Source organism: Megascapheus bottae, chromosome 18 (assembly GCF_031878675.1).
Source record: "Megascapheus bottae isolate mThoBot1 chromosome 18, mThoBot2.hap1, whole genome shotgun sequence".
NCBI classification, from domain to species: Eukaryota; Metazoa; Chordata; class Mammalia; order Rodentia; family Geomyidae; genus Megascapheus; species Megascapheus bottae.
In genome coordinates this window covers 39,219,604-39,238,419 of record NC_143526.1, presented here as the reverse complement: position 1 = coordinate 39,238,419, position 18,816 = coordinate 39,219,604, and the positions used below count along the sequence as shown (strand labels likewise).

Genomic DNA, 18,816 nt, shown 5'->3' with positions numbered 1-18,816 from the left:
GGGACCCCCCACCCCCGGCTCCAGAGCCGCCAGGGGTCAATGCCAGAGTACAGGACAGTCTTGTCAGCCCCAAGGGACAGAGATACTCAGTCCACCAGAAGAAGCAATGACAAAGGACCACGGAAGGAAGAAGCAGATGAAGCAAAGCTGCCATCTTGTGGAGCTGTGGTGCTCATTACAGCAGCTAAACATCCACTCATACTGCCCAAACCCAATGGCAGGCATGCTGCACATGGCTTCCCCAGCAGGAGCTGCAGGTGCAGGCAGGAGGTCCTCCCAGAAGCACGTCTTCAGGGACATTGTGCACCGCTATTCTGGGGACGTGGGAGACCTTTTAGAGACGGGCTGTGAAGACTGTTCCCACACAGCACCCGGGCCTCTCCCACCCCGCTCTGTGCACACAGCTCCTCTCCCCCTCCCGGTGAATCCAAGCTGCCTATACCTTATTTTGACCCACACATGACAAAGAAGAGATGTTCTGATCACCCAGCCAGTCCCCCAGGGAGCTGGCTGTTCCCCACCTTCCCCTTGAATGGACACCTGTGCCATGCTGCCCGGAAGCTGGCCAGACACCTGGGGATGGAGTCAGAGTGGAGGAGGATGGAAGTGCCCACAGCCTCCCTGGTTGTCTTAGCTACTTGGCTAGGCACAGCTGCCCTCTGGCAGGGACAGAAAGAGTAGAAAACCCCCACTCTGTTGAGCCCTGAAGGCCTAGACAACTGGAAAGGATACCTTGTTGTTTTAAGCTACTAAGTTTCCCAGGTGGTTCTTACACAGCAATAGCTGACGTAAACACCGGAGTCGTTTCCGATTTCTTCCTCGCCCCCTCCCCAGGACATCTTCCCCCGGAGTCTCCGTTGTTGGGACCCAGGGACCACATCAACCACATGGCATCTGTGTGCTGTGGGTCTCCCTCACTGCCCAGCAGGGGAAGCAGGGCAGCCAGAGGTGAGGAGCATGGCCCCTCCTCCCCAGCCCTGGACTTGGAACCAGGCTCTCCTCTCCTCCGGGGTGGTCTGTCCTCCCACTGCTTCCATCCATTCCATCACAAAATCGGAGACGCCAGCCGGATGCTGGTGGCTCATGCCTGTTTTCCTAGCTACTCAGGAGCCTATCATCTAAGGATTATGGTTCAAAGCCAACCTAGACAAGAAAGCCTGTGAAACTCATCTCCATTCAGGCACCAAAAAGTCAGAAGTGGAACTGTTGCTCAAGTGGTAGAACACTAGCCTGGAACGAAAAGGCCGAGGGACAACCCCCGGGCCGTGAGTTCAAGTCCCAGTGTCAGCACACACACACACACACACACACACACACACACACACACACACGCGTATTCACTCAGTTGTGATAATTTGCTCAACAGGGAGCGTCTGTGTTCATTTTGATGTTTTTTTTTTTTAATTTCTCGATTGCTGAGTTTTCCAGCATTTCTCAGTTGCTCTGGGCTGGTGCCGGGCTCACTTATCCCCAGCCACCTCCTCCCTCAGTCTCTGTTTCCCACCCTAAGCTGTGGAGTGGGGGTGGGGCGCACAGCCCCCTAGGCTCAAGGCCTACCAGGAAGTTCCCGGTACAGTGGCAGTGCAGCTCATTCAGCTGCAGTAAGAGACAAATCTATTATGATTTCTTCCCTGGAGGCAGGGTGGCGGGCAGCTGACAGAAGGGCTTGGTTTTAAAGCAATAAAGTCAATTTGGTACGGTCTGCTGGGGTTGTTTGGAGATCTTTGAAAGAGATACAGTGTGGCTGGGCAGGGGAAGGGGGTGGCAGGTTCTGTTTGTACAGGGAGGAGGACAGGGTGACCTTCACTGGCCTCAGCTGGTGAACTTGGCCAGGTCCATACCACCAGGGCCACCACCGTTGTCAACTGAGACTAATTGGAGCCAGCTGAGCTCTGGCTCTGCTGCCCTCTCTTGCTTGGTTGGTTTCTATTTGTGCCAAGTCCAGCCATCTTGGGGACAGAGTGCTGGTTCGAGTCTTCTAATGCTCAGCCAGCGGCCCAGGTGGAGAATGCAGGGGCTTGAGGAGGCAAGTTCAACTCCCAGCTCCACGTCAGAGAGCGTGACTATTAAGATGGGATCACAGAGAGGCCCTCAGAGAAGGGGATGCCACAGGGACAGAGGTGGAGTGAGGGGCCCATGGGCCTGACAGACACCAAGGTGGTTGGGAAGCCATAAAGAGCCAAGGGGGACACCAGCTTTGATATCTGAGGGACAATTGCTCTTGCATCTGAAGACAGGGTGGCATGGGGTTTCACGCACCAATGCATGCCCTCCCATCTCTGGCTGGGAGGTGCACACAGGACCTTTCTTAGCGAGGACCACAGCGGACAACACTGAAAGCTCCTGCCTTCTGCTGAGTTCCAGGGACAAAGTGGTTTCATGCCTCTGCCCCTTGCTGGGAAAACCCCAGGAAGCCATTCTGCCTCTCTGGAACCAAGACATAGGCTCACCACAGGCCCCGGCCTACACCCCTCACGGCCCAGACTGGGGCCAGGCATCTGGCTTTCTGTGTCACACTAAAAAATCAGGAGGTGAAGCGTGGAAGGGTGCATGGGAAATATCCCCCAAACTATTTAGTGGACAATATAAAGGTCCATTCATAAAGCAAGACATTCATCCAAGTACTGTGTTTAGAGAATTCCAGAAGTAGAAGAAACACACATACACACACACACACATTGAGAATTTTGCAGTGGTATGCACTGATACTACGGGGGGGATTCAAATAAATCCATGAATTAATGCTCAGCATTCTGAAGAGGCTGCAGATCTGGCTGAGTGTGGAGGACACTGAAATGGAGGGGAGGGAAATCTGCAGGTTACAGGGTGAGAGGCTCAGGGCAGGAAGGAGCTTCCCTTTGATCTGCTTTTAGGGGGTCAGATAAAATCTGATTTGCTCAAAATGGGCAAATGGTGCAGCCCACAGCCAAGCTTCAGTTGTGGAAGCTGCTTCTCTCGGGGTGGAATCGTGGTGGTGGTGGTGGTTGTGTGTGTGTGTGTGTGTGTGTGTGTGTGTGTGTGTGTGTGTGTGTCTGATCTTATAGCTCTCTTGCCTGAGGCTGTTTCCCCTCCTTTTGCTGCCACCCCTTAATTATCCTTTTCAATTCCCAATAGAAACTGGCCTGCTGGAGGCAGCGGGGCCTCTGCTCTACTCCAGTGGCTTGTGGGTTGGTTTTTTTTTTTTTAATGGTTTACTGTGTTTTTCTTCTTCCACTCTGCCACTCCTGGTTATCAGCAGGTGCTGGAGGGCTCTACTCTAACGTTCTTCCACTCTGATGCTCTTCCATACAGGTGGCAGATGCCAACTTTGGCATAGCTCAGTTCTTATCCCATTGAAATATTAGAAATAAAAATGATAAAGCCTGAGCTGGTGGTTCACTTATCATCCTAGCTTCTCAGGAGCTGAGACCGAAGGATTGCGGTTAACTGGAGCCAGCACAGGCAAGAAAGTTGTGAGACTCACTTCCCATGAAGTACCAAAAAGCCAGTGTTTCTATGGCTCAGGTGGTAGAGTGCCCAGGCCTTGAGTTCAAGCCCCAGAACCAGTACACACACACAAATAAACAAAGGACACAGGGGTGATGACATTAAAGCTTCCTTTCTGGGTCTCCAAATGAGCTGGATAGTTTTAGAATTTTCTAAATGGAGTCAGTTACAATCCAGGACACAGCACTGACTCCACTGATTGCAGCATGGAAGCGGGGGTGGGAGGGAGGGTGCTGCATCCAGGATACGGCTTGCTTGCTTTCTGTTCCGGCATACCTGTTGGCCTCTCCTGTCCCCACCCCACACTGGGCACTTGGTCTCTCTGCCCTGATTCTATGGCTTCCAGGTATTCCCCAGGCAAAATCCCAAAGCCTCTCTATGCCTGCCAGCACTGCTGGGACTCAAACCCTCATTCTTGTCCCCTCTCCCCTGCTCCCTCAGCCACAAGGCCTCCTGTGGCTGGGCCCTCCTGGATCCTGGCTGGCTCTTTCTGATTGACTGTGCCACTGTCCCATTCAGAGACCCACTGCCCCTCAGTGGGTCTCTTTATTCGTCTTCTGCTGGTAACTGACGTCTGTCCTTTGTTCAGCTCCTCACACGGCGGCTGCAGAGCACTGAGCCATGTCCCCCCATGCAAACACTGGAGCTGCAACACCCTGTGACCATAGCTGCAGACAGGGCCAGAAGCCAAGTGAGGTCCCCTTAGAAAAGGAGGACAAACCTCTGAGACCTTTGTCCCTGTGCACATGGAGGGGAAATCAGTTGACACAGAGCTCAGAGAAGCCTCATTAGCATCTCAGCCTCCATCACAAACCTCCACCATCTCATCTCCATCCTCCAGGCTCTGAGCAAATGAGGCTGTGCACTCATGACAAAGGTCATAGTGAATACAGTGTGTGTGTGTGTGTGTGTGTGTGTGTGTATGCACGCGTGTCCTCTTACTGGGTCGTGAATTCCATATGGACCAGACTTAACCCTCAGCTCAGAGCAGCTATGTAGCTGGCACTTCACCTGCTGCCTGGAACAGACCAAGCCACCAGCATCGAGCTGAAGACCCTAAAGCACAGTATCTGGTGAGCCCAGGACCATCCCCTCCCTTACTTTGGTCACCATGCTGTGCTGGCAGACAGTTTTACCCATTTAGTTATACACAGAGCCATCTGCAGCTCGGATGGAGAACTAAGGCCCTCCAGATCTAGAACATTCTCTGGCTCCTTTACAGAAAAGGCCTCCTGGCCTCAGTCCTGCACATTCATCCAGGACATGCATAAATAGGATGGAAGTGTGTTTAGTGTTTTAACAAACATTGATCTTTGCGAGACATATTATTGTAATGTTAGCCGAACAGCACAGGCGCATTAGCATCTACATCATTTATCTATCATCTGTTATTCATATCTATTCATCTGTTATCCATTCACTATCTATCACCTATATCTAGTTTACTGATCTAATCTCTCTCTGTCTTTGACGAACAGTATCGTTATGTAGTCCAGGCTGGCCTTGAACTCTCCATCCTCCTGCCTAAGCCTCCTGAGTCCTGGGATTAAAGGCATGTACTACCCACCCTAGGCTGAGAGCTCTCACGTCTTCCTGTGCCCCGAGCATGTCTGTGTTCAGCACCAGGTGTGCAGTAACGACTCCCTCACTCCCTGTGGAGACAAGAGTCAGATCAACACTTGGCCCCACCTGCTCTCCACACAGCTCAAAGACTCCAAGGACTGCTTCTCGACCCTCCGTGCTGACATTTCACTGGCAGTCCCAGGAGCCAAGGCCCATGCCCTGGTGGCTTAGCATCCCTACCTCTACTTCTGCTGGCTAAGAACATCCACAATCTGGATGCTGTTCCAGCACAGCAGCGCCTGGAGGCCGAGGGTGCACAGACTGGAGGCGGGGAAGCTGGGGCCAGGATCCGCAGGGCTGCCTCCTGTCCCCTTACTCCTGTCCCCTCACGTGACATTTCCATGGTCAGTGGGACCAGGGAAGGTTGGTGGGGTGGGTGGGGGGAAGCAACAGCTTTCTTCTCATAAGGAAGGACACCACTCCTGTGCTGAGCACCCCACAAACCCTAGCACCTCACCCCCCAAAAGGCTCCAAATACAGCAGCCTGAGGGAGCAGGACATTAACATTGCTGCTTGGAGGAGTGTGGTCAGAGGTCAATGCCTGCCAGTCAACCGCTCTTCCCTCCCCATTAACAGCTGACTTTTCGATTCCCTAACCACATGTATAGGGTAGCTGATTAAAGCCCAACAAAGAACACAGTCACTTCCTTGGCGGGCCTCATGTCAGGTGCCCCAGTCCACAGTGCAGGCCCGAGGTGCAGGCCCACGGCGCAGGCGCAGAGTGTCACCAGTGCAGCAGGGCGCTCTGCTCCACCGTGCTGTTCAGTGGTGATGAACCGAACCCCGAGTGACCCACGGCTGGCTCTCGGGCTCTTTTGTGTCGTCACTCCCTGTGGCTTTAGGAGACCATTACAGCACTAGTGGAGACTGTCCCTGTGACCTTCCAATGACCCCAGGAGGAAGTTTGAGCTCAAGGACATTACCAAGGTGACCCCAGGTGGGGTGAGGGAGGACGAGGGTGACTGTGTCAGGAGCCTCTGACGGCAGGAAGCACCCCCTGGGCCAGCAGCCCGGCGTGCCAGGCTGACTCCTGTCTTGGCTGCCTCGGAAGGCTGAGGCTGGCTCAGCCTGGCCCAGAAACCTCCCCCCTGCCAGCCACAGACACCACTCAGGTGACTGGGTGGCATGCCTCAATGTTGAGAGCAGTTCCAGGCCAGCACCCATAGGAGCCAAGCACTCCCCCGCCCCCCACCCCAGCCACCATGCGCTTGCAGTGTGTTCTTGTCATTTGTGGCCAGGCTTTATGGCTCTGTTAAGAAAATATCAACCAAAGGGCCTAGTGGTAGAGTGCCTGCCTAGCATGCACGAAGACCCAGGTTCGATTCCTCGGTACCACATACATAGAAAAAGCCAGAAGTGGTGCTGAAGCTCAAGTGGTAGAACACTAGCCTTGAGGAAAGCCCAAGGACAGTGCTTAGGCCCTGAGCTCAAGCCCAGAACTGGCAATAATAATAATAATAATAATAATAATAATAATAATAATAATAAATTGTTGAAAAAAATATCAACCAAAGTCAGGCTTACAAATGCAATCCTAGCTACTCAGGAGGTCGAGATCTAAGGATTGGGGTTTAAATATAACACAGGCAGGAAAATCCATGAGACTCTTTATCTCCAATTAACTACCAAAAAAAAAAAATTCCACAAAACAGAATTGGAGCTGTGGTTCAAGTGGCTGAGTGCTACTCTTGAGCAAAAAAAGCTCTGGGGAGTGTTGCACACCCTAAGTTCAAGCTCTGGTACTGGTACCTATTCCTCTTTTCACACAAAAAAAAGAAAAAGAAAAAAGAAAAGTCAAGGTAAAGATAGGAGGTGAGGGGAGGTACAGCAGGAAATATATTTGAGGAAACATTGGCTGATACACTCCCAAATCTCATGAAAGCTCTAGCTCCACAGATCTAAGAAGCTCCAGAAATCCAGAGTTCCATGAAGAAATAGCAGTGCAGGGTGGAGATAAAACCCACTCTAAAGAGAAACTGGGGACGTCAGCCCAGCGCTCAGCCCAGCCCAGGCTTTTCATGGATGACTCTCAAATGAACTGGCTGTTGTCATGGTAACAGGTGGAATGACAGACTGATGCTAATCCACTTAGAGTTGCAAAAAGAAGTTCCGCATGGGTTCACAGGAACTATGCCTCGTAGTTAATTGCTGGGGCTTGGAGACTGGGGAGGGGGGCAGGACACAGGCTTGCAGCTGGGGCAGTGGGAGGAAGATTTCTATAGATGTTTGGGGTTTTCACCAGCTTGCAAAATTAATGTGAAAGAGGAGTAAGGTTTAATGAGTGTTATTAGCAGTGACATGTATGGGAAGAGGGGAAAGCTGGAAGGTGACAGCCAGTGGGCACAGGGCTTCCTTTGAGGTAATAGGAACCTCAGAAAATTAGGGTTCATGGTGCATATAAACGGTGGAACTGAGCACTTTAAAAGGGCAAAGCTCCTAGCCAGTCAACTATGTTAATAAAATAAAAATAAATTACAGCTGGGCACCAGCGATTCTTGCCTGTAAGTCTGGCTACTCAGGAGGCTGAGATCTGAAGATCGAGGATTGGAGCCAGCCCGGGCAGAAAAATCCCTGAGACTTAATTGCAATTAACAAGCAAAAAGTTGGAAGTGGAGCTGTGTGTGGCTCAAGTAGTGGAACATCAGCCTTGAGTGAAAAAGCCAAGTGTGGGTAAAAGGTCCTGAATTCAAGCCCCAGTACTTGCATGAAAGAAGAAGGAAGGAAAGAACGAAGGAAAGGAAGGAAGGAAGGAAGGAAGGAAAAAGAGAGGAAGAGAGGAAAAGAGAAAGGAAAGAAAGGAAGGGAGAAAGGCAGAGAAAGAAAAGGGAAGGAGGGAAAGAAAATTTTAAACAGGAAAAAAAGGTAAGGAAAAGAGGTCTACTGTGAAAGCAACTAAAGATTCAAATATGTTTAGCACTTTAACAGTGGAAGGGACTATAAGCATCACATCCAGGGTCTCTGGTATGTATAAGGTGCGGGGTGGGGGGGAGGTGTCTCTCAGAAACTCTACCATCTTGAGGAGTCAAAGTAATCTGTGAAGCATCCGGCAGGACTCCCCCTCCCTCCACAGCATGCACCCGTCACTCACCCCTGGCTGACCACGGCCTTCTCCAAACCCTTGTTTTCCTCTTGGAGCATTCCTTACACCCTAGATTTAGATGTAGAGCACTGGCCAGGAGTAGCTCAGTGATTTGTCCAGTGACACACAGCTTACTGGTACCAAAGATGGCACTAGATCTCATCAATCTACATAGTACATTCAGTGCATAGAGTTGAATGTATTATATAAACTATATAAACTGGCCTGAGATGCCCAGTTATTAAACCCACTTCTAGAACTTCTGAGTTTCTTTTTCTGGTGGTTCTGGAGTATAAACTCGGGGCCTTTCCCTTGATAAGCAGACACACTACCACTTGGCCATGGTCACGGTTGTTGATTTTCCTCAACCCCCTCCGGTGCTCTCAAAAGGCTCCCTCACCCTTTGGATTCCAAATTTCCTACCTCTCTTCTGTGGTGCTTTAACTCAGGGAACCTGATCTTGCCTCAGGACCTTTGCACTTGCTGTTCATGTCTGGACTACTGGTATCCAGGCCCCCCATGGCTAATCGGGCTCTCTGTAAGATTAGTCAGTCCTCCTCTGGTCATGCCCGGGATGACACCTTAATGGTGCCACTCGCATGCTTTTCAGAAAGTCTCTCCCTGAGGAAACTGACTGCAGTGGCTGCTGGGCCCCAGGGCCTTAAAAATCTGCTGCTCAGTAAATAACATAAAGTAAGGAGCGAGTGAATAAATGCGGGAATGACAAGTTGGCTACACAGATATCACGTCTCTTTGTGCAGCCGGGGAGCGGAGGCGTGTCAGAATCCGGCAGTTCAGCCTCCAGCCTTAGAAGCTCAGTGTCTATTCCACCCTCAAATGCAAGGTCAAGTTCAAAGTCCTCACAAGCCTTTACTGCCAGGACTGAGGAGGGACTCACACCTCAAAGATGGGTGAGTCATCGCCGCGCTTACCCTCCAGCACGCAGGAAAGCCACGGCAGGGAGACAGAGGAAGTGGGTCAGGGGTACCAGCTTTGTGCCCACCTGCGAGTTAAGACTGGCCCTCCCAAGGCTCCCTTGTTCTTCCTTTTGTGCCAGTCCTGGGGCTTGAACTCAGCACCTCCCACTCCCGCTTGGCTAATGAACTGCCACAGGAGCCGGCCTCCACTCCCAGGCTCACTGCCACTGCTCTGTAACATGGAAACTCCCTGTCCTCCCGCAGGGCAAACCGGCCGTTCACGGCCCGCCAGTCTGATGTCTGGCACCCCCACATTTGCTGCGATTGCCCCACAGCCGGAGACAGAGCCGGCCCCCAGTCCCATGCTCAGCAAACCCGCTGAGCGAGTGACTGGGAGGAGGGGGGAACGGGCTTCCACCCTGGGGTGGGGGCGCAGGGGAGGCAGGTGGGGCAGCTGCCCACACTGACTGGCCCGTACTGACCGTACTGACCATGCATCTGGTAGGCATACGGGCCCTGTCCGGCAGGCGTGGTGCTGAAGCTCGAGCCATAGCTGAGGAAGCCGCCCTGGCTGGGGGAATGGGTCAAGCTGTCTTCTGTCTTGATGCCTGAGAGGGAGGAAAAAGAGGCACTGAAGACACATGCCGGGAGCCTCCGTGACCCCACAGAAGAACTGCTGAGCACATGAGGCATGCATCCTCAGCAGCTCCCAAGCCAGCTGGAGAGTCAAGGTCATTTACAGGCACGTTTTCCTTGTGTGTGTGTGTGTGTGTGTGTGTGTGTGTGTGTGTGTGTGTGTGTGTGCGTGCGCGTGCACGCACGTCTATCTATCTGTCTGACTATCTATCTATCTTTGGTGGTACTAGGGTTTGAATTCAAAGTCTCATGCTTGTTCAATGGGTACTCTACCACCTGAATCATGCCCCCAGTCCTGCCTTTTGCTAGTTATTGTGTGTGTGTGTGTGTGTGTGTGTGTGTGTGTGTGTGTGTGTGTGTGTGCCAGTACTGAGCTTGAACTCAGGGCATTGAGCTCTTGCTTAGTATTTTCCCTCAAGGTGAACACTCCCATTGTAATTACTCCTCCACTTTTGGCTTTTTTTGCTGGTTAGAGACAAGAGTTTCACAGACTGATCTTTCTAGACTGGCTTTGAATCATAAGCCTCAGATCTCAGCCTCGGGAGTAGCTAGGATGACAGGCCAGAGTCACCAGCACCTGGATGGCTTGTGTGACATCACAGGTAGGCAGTCCAGTCTTCTTACAACTGTAATTGAAAAACATATAAACTTACAATTTTGTTCTATTCTTTTTTTTTTTTTTTTTTTTTTGCCAGTCCTGGGCTTGAGCTCAGGGCCTGAGCACTGTCCTTGGACTTTCTCAAGGCTAGAGCTCTACCACTTGAGCCTCAGCACCACTTCTGGCTTTTTTTTTTCTTTGTAAGTACATGGTACCAAAGAATTGAACCCGGGTCTTCGTGCATGCTAGGCAAGCACTCTACCAGTAGGCCAAACTTCCGGTCCTTGTTCTATTCTTTTAGTTATTTTTTTAATCTAGGCACAGTGAAAAGTGAGGAAGGGTAAGATGGGGCCAGGAACGCCTCATCCTTTGTATATCGTGACCCAAGGGCGTACCTCCCATGTGATGCCAGGGTTTTCTCACTTGGTTGTGAGCAATAGAATAGCTTCATCCAAGTGTAGAGACAGGGCTGGGCGCGACGAGGCTTGCCTGTAATCCCAGCTATGCAGGAGGCAGAGATGGGAAGATTGTGATTCAAGGGGAAAGAAAACCTAGTGAGATCCTAACTCATTAGGGAAGCTGGGATGGAGGCGCTGCATCTCCCAGCGCGGTCTCTGCACCCCCAACAGCTCACAGTCTACCTGCAGGGGTGTCATGGGTAACTGGCCAGGGAGGGGAGTGTCTTTCCCTTCCTTTGGCTGGGTGAGAAGTTCTATTCTGAAGTCCCACCCGTGGAAGAGGAGAGGACTGTGGGAACAGGATGTAAACGGCTTCGTTCCAAGACAGCAGCGACCCATGGCCCAGGGTCACCAAGAGAAAGGGCCGCGCGTGCCAGCAAACGCCGAGGTGCCCAGTGGATGCCAGCTTTCACCGCTGGCACAGGAAGGCTGAGCACTACACTTGTATTTTGGATGTTTTTAAAACTTTCATCAAGGCTAGGAGTGTAGCCTAGTGGTAGAGTGCTCACCTAGCATGCAGGAAGCCCTAGGTTTGATTCCTCGGTACCACATACTCAGAAAAATCTGGAAGTGGCGTTGTGGCTCAAGTGGCAAAAGTGTCCAAGGATAGTGCCCAGGCCCTGAGTTCAAGCCCCAGGACTGACAACCCCCCCCTTCCCAACAAAAAATAACTTTCACCCCATTCATTTGATTTTCCCATGATAGATTGAAAATTAAAAAAGCAAAAACCAGTCTTTCATGGTGCAGGAGAAACACTGACATCAAGAGGTCAGTGGGGAGCTTTGGGCTACACTGGGCCTTGGGGTAGGGACCATGAGTCCCCCAGTGCCAGGGCACCTGTGACCTGTGGTCTCCCCACCTCCACTGGGGCACAACCTCCCTGAAAGAGCATGTACTCCTTCCTTCCTTCCTTCCTTCCTTCCTTCCTTCCTTCCTTCCTTCCTCCCTCCCTCCCTCCCTCCCTCCCTCCCTCCCTCCTTTCCTTCCCTCCTTCTTTCCTTCTGATTGTGACCCTTAGCTCAATGCCTGAAACATGTGGATATAAATTTCTTTTCTTTATTTCCCCACCCTCCTTTTCTTCCTTTTTTTTTTTTTTTTCAGTCCTAGGGCTTGAACTCGGGACCTGGATACTGTCCCTTTTATATTCAAGGCTACTATTATACTACTTGAGCCACATCTTTACTTCCAGCTTTTTTGGTGGTTAATTGGAGATAAGAGTCTCACCAACTTTCCTGCCCCAGGCTGGCTTCAAACCACAATCTTCAGATCTCAGCCTCTGAGTAGCTTGGATTTCAGGTGTGAGCCACCAGCACCCAGCTTCCTTCTTATTTTGGAGACAGTCTCACTATGGAGTTTAGACTATTCTTGAGCTAACTACTCTTGTCTCAGCTTCTAGAGTGCTTGACATGCACTACCACGCCAAGCTCAGAGGTGGATTTGCAGCTGCAGGCTGGCATTTTGGAAGCAGAGACACAGCAGAGAACAGAAGAACACAGGGTAGGGCCACACAATGCACTCTGGGTGACAGGAGATATGACATTGCCCCAGGCCCTTGGTAGGCTCAGGGCTCTGCTGCACACTCTAACACAACCCTCTGAACAACTAAAGTTTGGGGGATCCATATACGGTGCATTGGATGAAAATTCATTCCTACCCAGTTCTGTACAAAAAAAGGCGTTTATTGATCTTGATTCAGAGAAGGAAATATGTTGATCACCCAGGCTCACATCTGTAATCCTAGATATTCAGGAGGCTGAGATCTGAGGATCACAGCTCCACCAGCCTGGACAGAAAATTCTTTTCTCCACTATCACCGAAAAGCCAGAAGTGGAGCTGTGGCTCAAGTGGTAGAGTGCTAGTTAGCCTTGAACAAAAAACAAATAAAATGAAATCTCAGACAGTGCCCAGGTTCTGAGTTCAAGCCCCAGTACTGGGGCACGGATGTACACACACACACACACACACACACACACACACACACACACGCACCCCGGGATGATCAACCTTCATGACAGGGCAGGCAAGCAAAGCCTTTACATTCTTCTGTAAGTTGCACAGTCAGCTCATCTGCTATCGTCTAGTGACCTGCTCGTTGTGGGCATGGTAGCCTGGCTTTGGATCAGTTGCCAATCCTCTGCCCTGAGAATTTCCTATGGGCTGAGCCCTGAGAGCCTTTCATACAGATGGGGGCTCAGCGGCCAAATCTGGCTTCTTGCTTGTTTTGTATAAATAAAGTTTGATTGAGACATATGGACATTGTCTGGCTGCTTTCAAGGTACAGTCCTGGAAAATGGGAAGAGATGACATTGGCCTGCCAGGTGGGAAGTATTTATTATGAGCCCTTTTACTTTCAAGTATTTTTTTGTATTCATTTTTTTTTTTTTCCAGTCCTGGTGCCTGAACTCAGGGCCTGAGCACTGTCCTTGTGCTTTCAAGGCTAGAGCTCTGCCATTGAGCCACAGCGCCACTTACAGCTTTTACTGTGTACCAAGGAATTGAACCCGGGTCTTTGTGCATGCTAGGCAAGCACTCTACCACTAGGCCACACTCCCAGCCCTCAGCCCCTTTACTTTTGATAGTGATGATTTTAGTCCTCATGATCCTTGTGGGGAGTCAGAGTTAGTAAAGGAAGGAGCAAGTTGAGGGACAGGAACTCCAGGCCATACACTCTAATCTCCTGGGATCAGGCGCGTCAAAAGACACCCACACAATAAAATCACTGTGCCAAATGAATTTCCATCCAATGCCATGCTTTGTCTGGGAACAGGACTAGTTTCTGCTTTTATGTGAAAAATAATCTGGCCACACTGCACCTGGCCCTGGGCCAGGCGGGAGAAGGCTCTGGTGACTGCCTGAGCGGGGCACAGTCAGCAGGGCACTCACACCTGTCAGCCCAGGTCTGTCATAGGTAATCCCCCAGGATTTATGGGGCGCACACCCCTGCAGTGGAGGCTGACTCTGGGGGTGACATTCTAATGCTAAGTGACCTGGGGAGAGGTGTGTGCCCTCTCTGGCCCTCCTCTGAGGGGCTGCGGTGGGGATTAGAGTCAGTAGAGGGCAAAAGGCAGAAGGAGTGGCAGAAGTCAACTCGGGTGACCCATGCCTGATCACCTTCCCGCTGGAGTCGCCCTTGGCTCCCTCTGGCTTCTGGCCATCACTGCCCTGCCCTTCCCAGGCCCTGTTCCAAGAGCCCTCCTGTCCTTCCTCCTCCCTGCTGCTGCCCCAGACATCTGAAAACCCACACTGGCGCATGGCAGCTGCCTACCACGTGGAACAAACCCCACACCTTCCCCTTAGCCCTCTCACCTCCCTCCTACCCCAGCCACCGGTCTCCTCAGATCTGCCTGGTTCCTGTCCTCCACCGGTGCCCTCTGCCTGGTGCCCCCTCCCTTGCCAGCTGACCGTTGCCTGGCCCTTTTCTGCTATTGCCAGCGAGTTCCAGCCTGCTCTCATATATACAGCAAGGTTTGGGATGGAAACACACTTTGAAATTGTATTTAGTTGACAGGCACTGGTGGCTCATGACTTAATTCTAGCCACTCAGGAAACAGATCTGAGAATCAGAATCACAGTTCAATACCAGTGTGGGGGCTGGGAGTGTGGCCTAGTAGTAAAGTACTTGCCTAGCATGCACAAAGCCCCAGGTTCGATTCCTGGGTACCATAGACACAGAAAAAGCTCAAGTGGTAGAGTGCTAGCCTTGAGATAGCTCAAGGACAGTACCCAGGCCCTGAGTTCAAGCCCCAGGACTGGCAAAACAAAACAAAATAAAACCAGTGTGGGTAGAAAAGTTTGGGAGACTCTTATACTCAATTAACCATTAAAAACAGGAAAAAGGGAGAGAGGAGGAAGAGAAAGAGGAAGAAGGAGGAAGGAGAAAGGAAGGAAGGAAAGAAGGAAGGAAGGAAGGAAGGAAGGAAGGAAGGAAGGAAAGAAGGAAGGAAAAAATAAGCTAAAAATAGGGCTGTGGCTCAAGTGTTAGAGAACCAGTTTTGAGTAAATAAAGCTAAGGGACTGTGCCCAGGCACTGAGTTCAAGCCCCAGTACCGCCATAAAACAAAATTCTCTTTTTCTCCCTCCCTCTATATATAATATATGAAATACACACACCTTCTTGTGTGTGTTGAGGGTTTGCAAACCTGTCTTCCAGGGACCAGCGGGTGTTTCAAGTACCATCAGGGGCTGGGTGGAAACTCAGGCAAACAGAAGCTGGCGTTGAACTGAACAGCCCTGCCCCGGGCCACTCCTGATGCTGAGTTTGGGTTGTTTGCTTCCTGCTCATCACTTACTTTAAACACATGAAGATGGTGAACTAATGATACGTAAGCATTTGTCATGTCCAAACCCGCAGGCGATTTTGAAAATACAAAATGCATTTAAGAAGCGAAAGAGACACAAAGCCACGCCACCCATCATCCTTCCATTCTGGATCCCTTCCTGGCTCCACTCTAGACTAGGAGCAGCAGAAAGGGGGCCTGCTCTGCTTCTCCGACTGCTGTGCACCTGGGCACGGCCCAGTGCTGAATGAACGGGCAGATGGTGAATGAAGGGTAATTGTGAATGAATGGGTGAATTGTGCGTGAAGGAATGAATTGTGAATGAACCAATGACTACAGAGGTTCGGTTTCTGCACTGAAGCGACTCCAGACAATGGGAAGATGAGATGAGGAAGTGACCGTCCCGTGACAGAAACTGAGGCCAGGAAAAGTGAGGTTTGCCATCTCCCCATCCTGGATGCCACGGATGGGATCTGTGTGGGGGTGCTGTGGCCTGGAGGTGTTAGGGCTCGGTTTGCCACCATGGCAGAAGGCTCTGCTGGAGACGGAAGCCCACACAAAGGGAAACAGAGGCTGACTTACAATCATTGCTTGAGTGCCTGAAGCCAGCACCCTAGGAATTTTCAGCTCTGTAGGCAAGAAATGCCCTAGTTTCTCTAAGCTGATGACTGTTGGGTTTTCTCCTTTGAGAGATGAACCCCAGACCTAACCACAGATCTCAGTCCCCGTGGCACTCTCCTGCAGGCCTTGCTCTCTGAACACTGTCCCACGATCCAGGCTGGATGGACTAGGAAAGGTGATCTCTTTCCCCCGGATGGCTGACAGGAAAGGAGGTTGACCAAGGGCTTGGTGGGTACTCACTGTAAGAAGGGATCCCGTAGGCTTGTACAGGAGGTGGGTAGGCTGCATAGGGCGGAGCCTGCTGGATGCTTGCGCTGTACTGTGTCTGCCCGTAGGCTGCCATGGCTGGGGAGGGCTGGCTGGGAAGGTCACGGGGACACAGTCTGCATGGAAACAGAGAGGGTTCAATGGTCCAGCCCGGCCCAGCATCTCTTCTCCCAGCTCCAACCACCACTTAGGCATTGATTTCCTGCTTGTGGAACCGAGACCATTTCTGTGGTCATCAAATCCTAGTTTGTGGCCAGGGACATGGCTCTGGCTGGCAGCTGGAAAGCCCGGGTGCCCTATCCATCCCTGAACTCCCGACAGTCCTCTCTGGGCACTGGCTACCATCTGAAGAGGAAGTGTGCTGGGCCCAGGGGTTGCTGGGGATGACGACAGCCCAGGGTGGCAGAGAAGTGGGCCTCACTGTTACTGCTGAGGGCAGGGTAGACCTCAGGGGGCTCAGTGGTCACTGGTAACCCACATGGAGGCCAAGAAAGTCACACAGTCTGAGTGTCACTTATCTGAAAGTGCTTAGGACCACATGTGTTTTGGATTTGGGACATTTTTCAGATGGGAGGAGTTGTTTTTTCTTTCTAATTTCACCCTGGTGATTGAAACGGGGGCCTTGCTAGACAGGTGCCCTACCGGGTAACATAGTCCCAGGCCTTTTGCTTTTGGTTTGTTTTTCAGCTTGGGCCTTGGCTGGCCAAGGCTAGCACGGACCGTGATCACCCTAGCTCTGCCTTCCGAGTAGCTAGGACAGCAGGCAGTGGGGGTGGAGTTAAGGGCAGTGAGAGCTGGAGAACCAGGTCCTGGGGCCCAGCATACCCCACCACCCCCCTCATCCCAGGAGATGGGTACAAAGCCACGCGTGGAAGGCCGGGGCAGGGCAGGGGTTCAGACTCCCAGAGGCAGACCCCTCCACGAGGCCATTTTCTTTTTTCTTTTTTTTTTTTTTGCCAGTCCTGGGCTTGAGCTCAGGGCCTGAGCACTGTCCTTGGACTTTCTCAAGGCTAGAGCTCTACCACTTGAGCCTCAGCACCATTTCCGGCTTTTTTCTATGTATGTGGTACCGAGGAATCGAACCCAGGTCTTCATGCATGCTGGGCAAGCACTTTAACCCCTAGGCCAAACTCCCAGCCCCACGAGGCCACTTTCTAACCCAGATTCCAGGTGATGCCACGGTCTGGGGACACTGATAAGCCCTCATGGGAACCTGGCTTTGCACTAAAGGCATGTCACTTAGCTTTCAGTGACAGCGGCCCAGCACCCCAACAGCTGCTAGGAGACATAGAGAAAGAGGGGAGGTCTGAGCCCCCCAGTAGCAAACTCCCAGGGGCCAGGGAAAGGGTTAAAGGGCAGAATGGAAGGAACAGCTTGGTGCCTTTGCCACTCCAGAGCTACCAGGAAGGCAGCAAAACAATGGCAAGGATTGTTTTGGTGGGAAGGGGCTGGCTGCACCCCTAGCCAATCATTTTATAAAACCTGTAACTCTCTCCTCCTTCTGCCCACTTCAGCCTGACCTGACTTCCTGTTACTGTGCTGTGACCCTATGTGAATGAGGAGGGAACTCAGGGCACAAGTTTGGGGCCCGCTTGTCTGTGAGGGCAGACAGGCTGGAGAGTTGTGCCCACCCAAGTTCCCTCAAGAGCCATCAACAGAAAGCAAGAGAACTGGGCACAGGTGGTTCATGCCTGTAATCCTCGCTACTCAGGAGGCAGAGACTGGAGGATCGTGGTTCAAAGCCGGCCTGGGTAGGAAAAAAATCCATGAGACTCTTTTCTCTAATTAATCACAGAAAAAGCCAGAAGTGGTGCTGTGGCTCATGGGGGAGAGCGCTGGCCTTGAGTAAAAAGAGATCAGACCCAGAGTTCAAGCCCCAGAACCGGCAAAAAGAAAAAGAAAAAAAAGGGCAGGGTCGGGAGGGTAGCCTTGTGGTAGAGTGCTCACCTAGCATGCATGAAGCTCTGGGTTCAATTCTTCAGTACCACACACATGGAAAAAGCCCAAAGTGGTGCTGTGGCTCAGATGGAAGAGCACTAGCGTTGTGCTAAAAGGGTCCAAGGACAGTGCCCGGGTCCTGAGTTCAAGCCTCAGGACTGGCAAAAAAAAAAAGGGGCAGAGAAGGAGAGAAGGCCTCGTCTTGGCAGCCCCTCAGCACACGTGGGGCAGGTAACACCCTCCACCAGTTCATCCAAGTGGCATTCATGGCCCTACCTGAGCCGTCACTCAGAAACCCTGGCACAGTGGCGTGCCAGCTCAGCGTCAGTGCTCTCCTGCGGTTGCTGTGGGCAGTGAGGCTGGGTGAGATGGTCACGTCTAACATTGCCCTGTACCTGGCAGGAGACAAGGGGACATGGAGTTGGTCTGTTATCACGCATGCTCACAAACCATCCTTCATCTCCAGCTGACCACCAAAACCCCGCCTTCCTAGAGCCGCCAACGAGTCCACTGCCACTCCGCCTCTGACGGAGGGACCGGAGGAATGCATGAGGTCCAGGCTCCTGTTCCATGAGAGCACCCCACTTGAGTCAACGTCCCCCTACCTTTATGCTGGATTTTGTTGTCACTGAAATGAACACCAGTGAACTGCGGACTTTCCAGCCAGGGCAGGTGACTCTCCCAGGCGGGGAGGGGGAGGGGGAGGGCTCGCGGGGACGGGGGCTGGCTGTGCTGGGAAGATGACCAGGCGCTGTCTGCACAGGTGTCCGGTCACCTCTGTGGACATCTTCCACGCCGCCCCGTCCAGGGCCTCCGCGGAGGCTGACCTCCCGATTCTGGCCCTTGGCCACAGTGGGGAGATGCACCACAGTGCTCTCCCGCTGGTCCCATGATGGCTTGAGGGACAGAGTTGGGG

General features: G+C 52.0%; 1 protein-coding gene across 2 annotated transcripts in view; it reads right to left on the bottom strand.

Moving 5' to 3' along the window:
• Positions 1 to 18,266, bottom strand: part of Eya2 (EYA transcriptional coactivator and phosphatase 2) — a 61,870-nt gene extending 43,604 nt beyond the window's left edge. The window contains exons 1-3 of one of the 2 annotated variants that reach the window (XM_090352471.1): positions 18,177 to 18,266; positions 15,936 to 16,078; positions 9,588 to 9,713 (exon numbers count right to left, since the gene is read on the bottom strand). In XM_090352471.1, coding sequence (XP_090208597.1) covers positions 9,588 to 9,713; positions 15,936 to 16,038 — 229 coding nt within the window. In that variant the 5' untranslated portion in view covers positions 16,039 to 16,078; positions 18,177 to 18,266. The remainder of the gene's footprint in view (positions 1 to 9,587; positions 9,714 to 15,935; positions 16,079 to 18,176) is intronic. The other variant, XM_090352472.1, reaches the window with a different exon arrangement.
• Between the last annotated feature and the right edge of the window lie 550 nt (positions 18,267 to 18,816).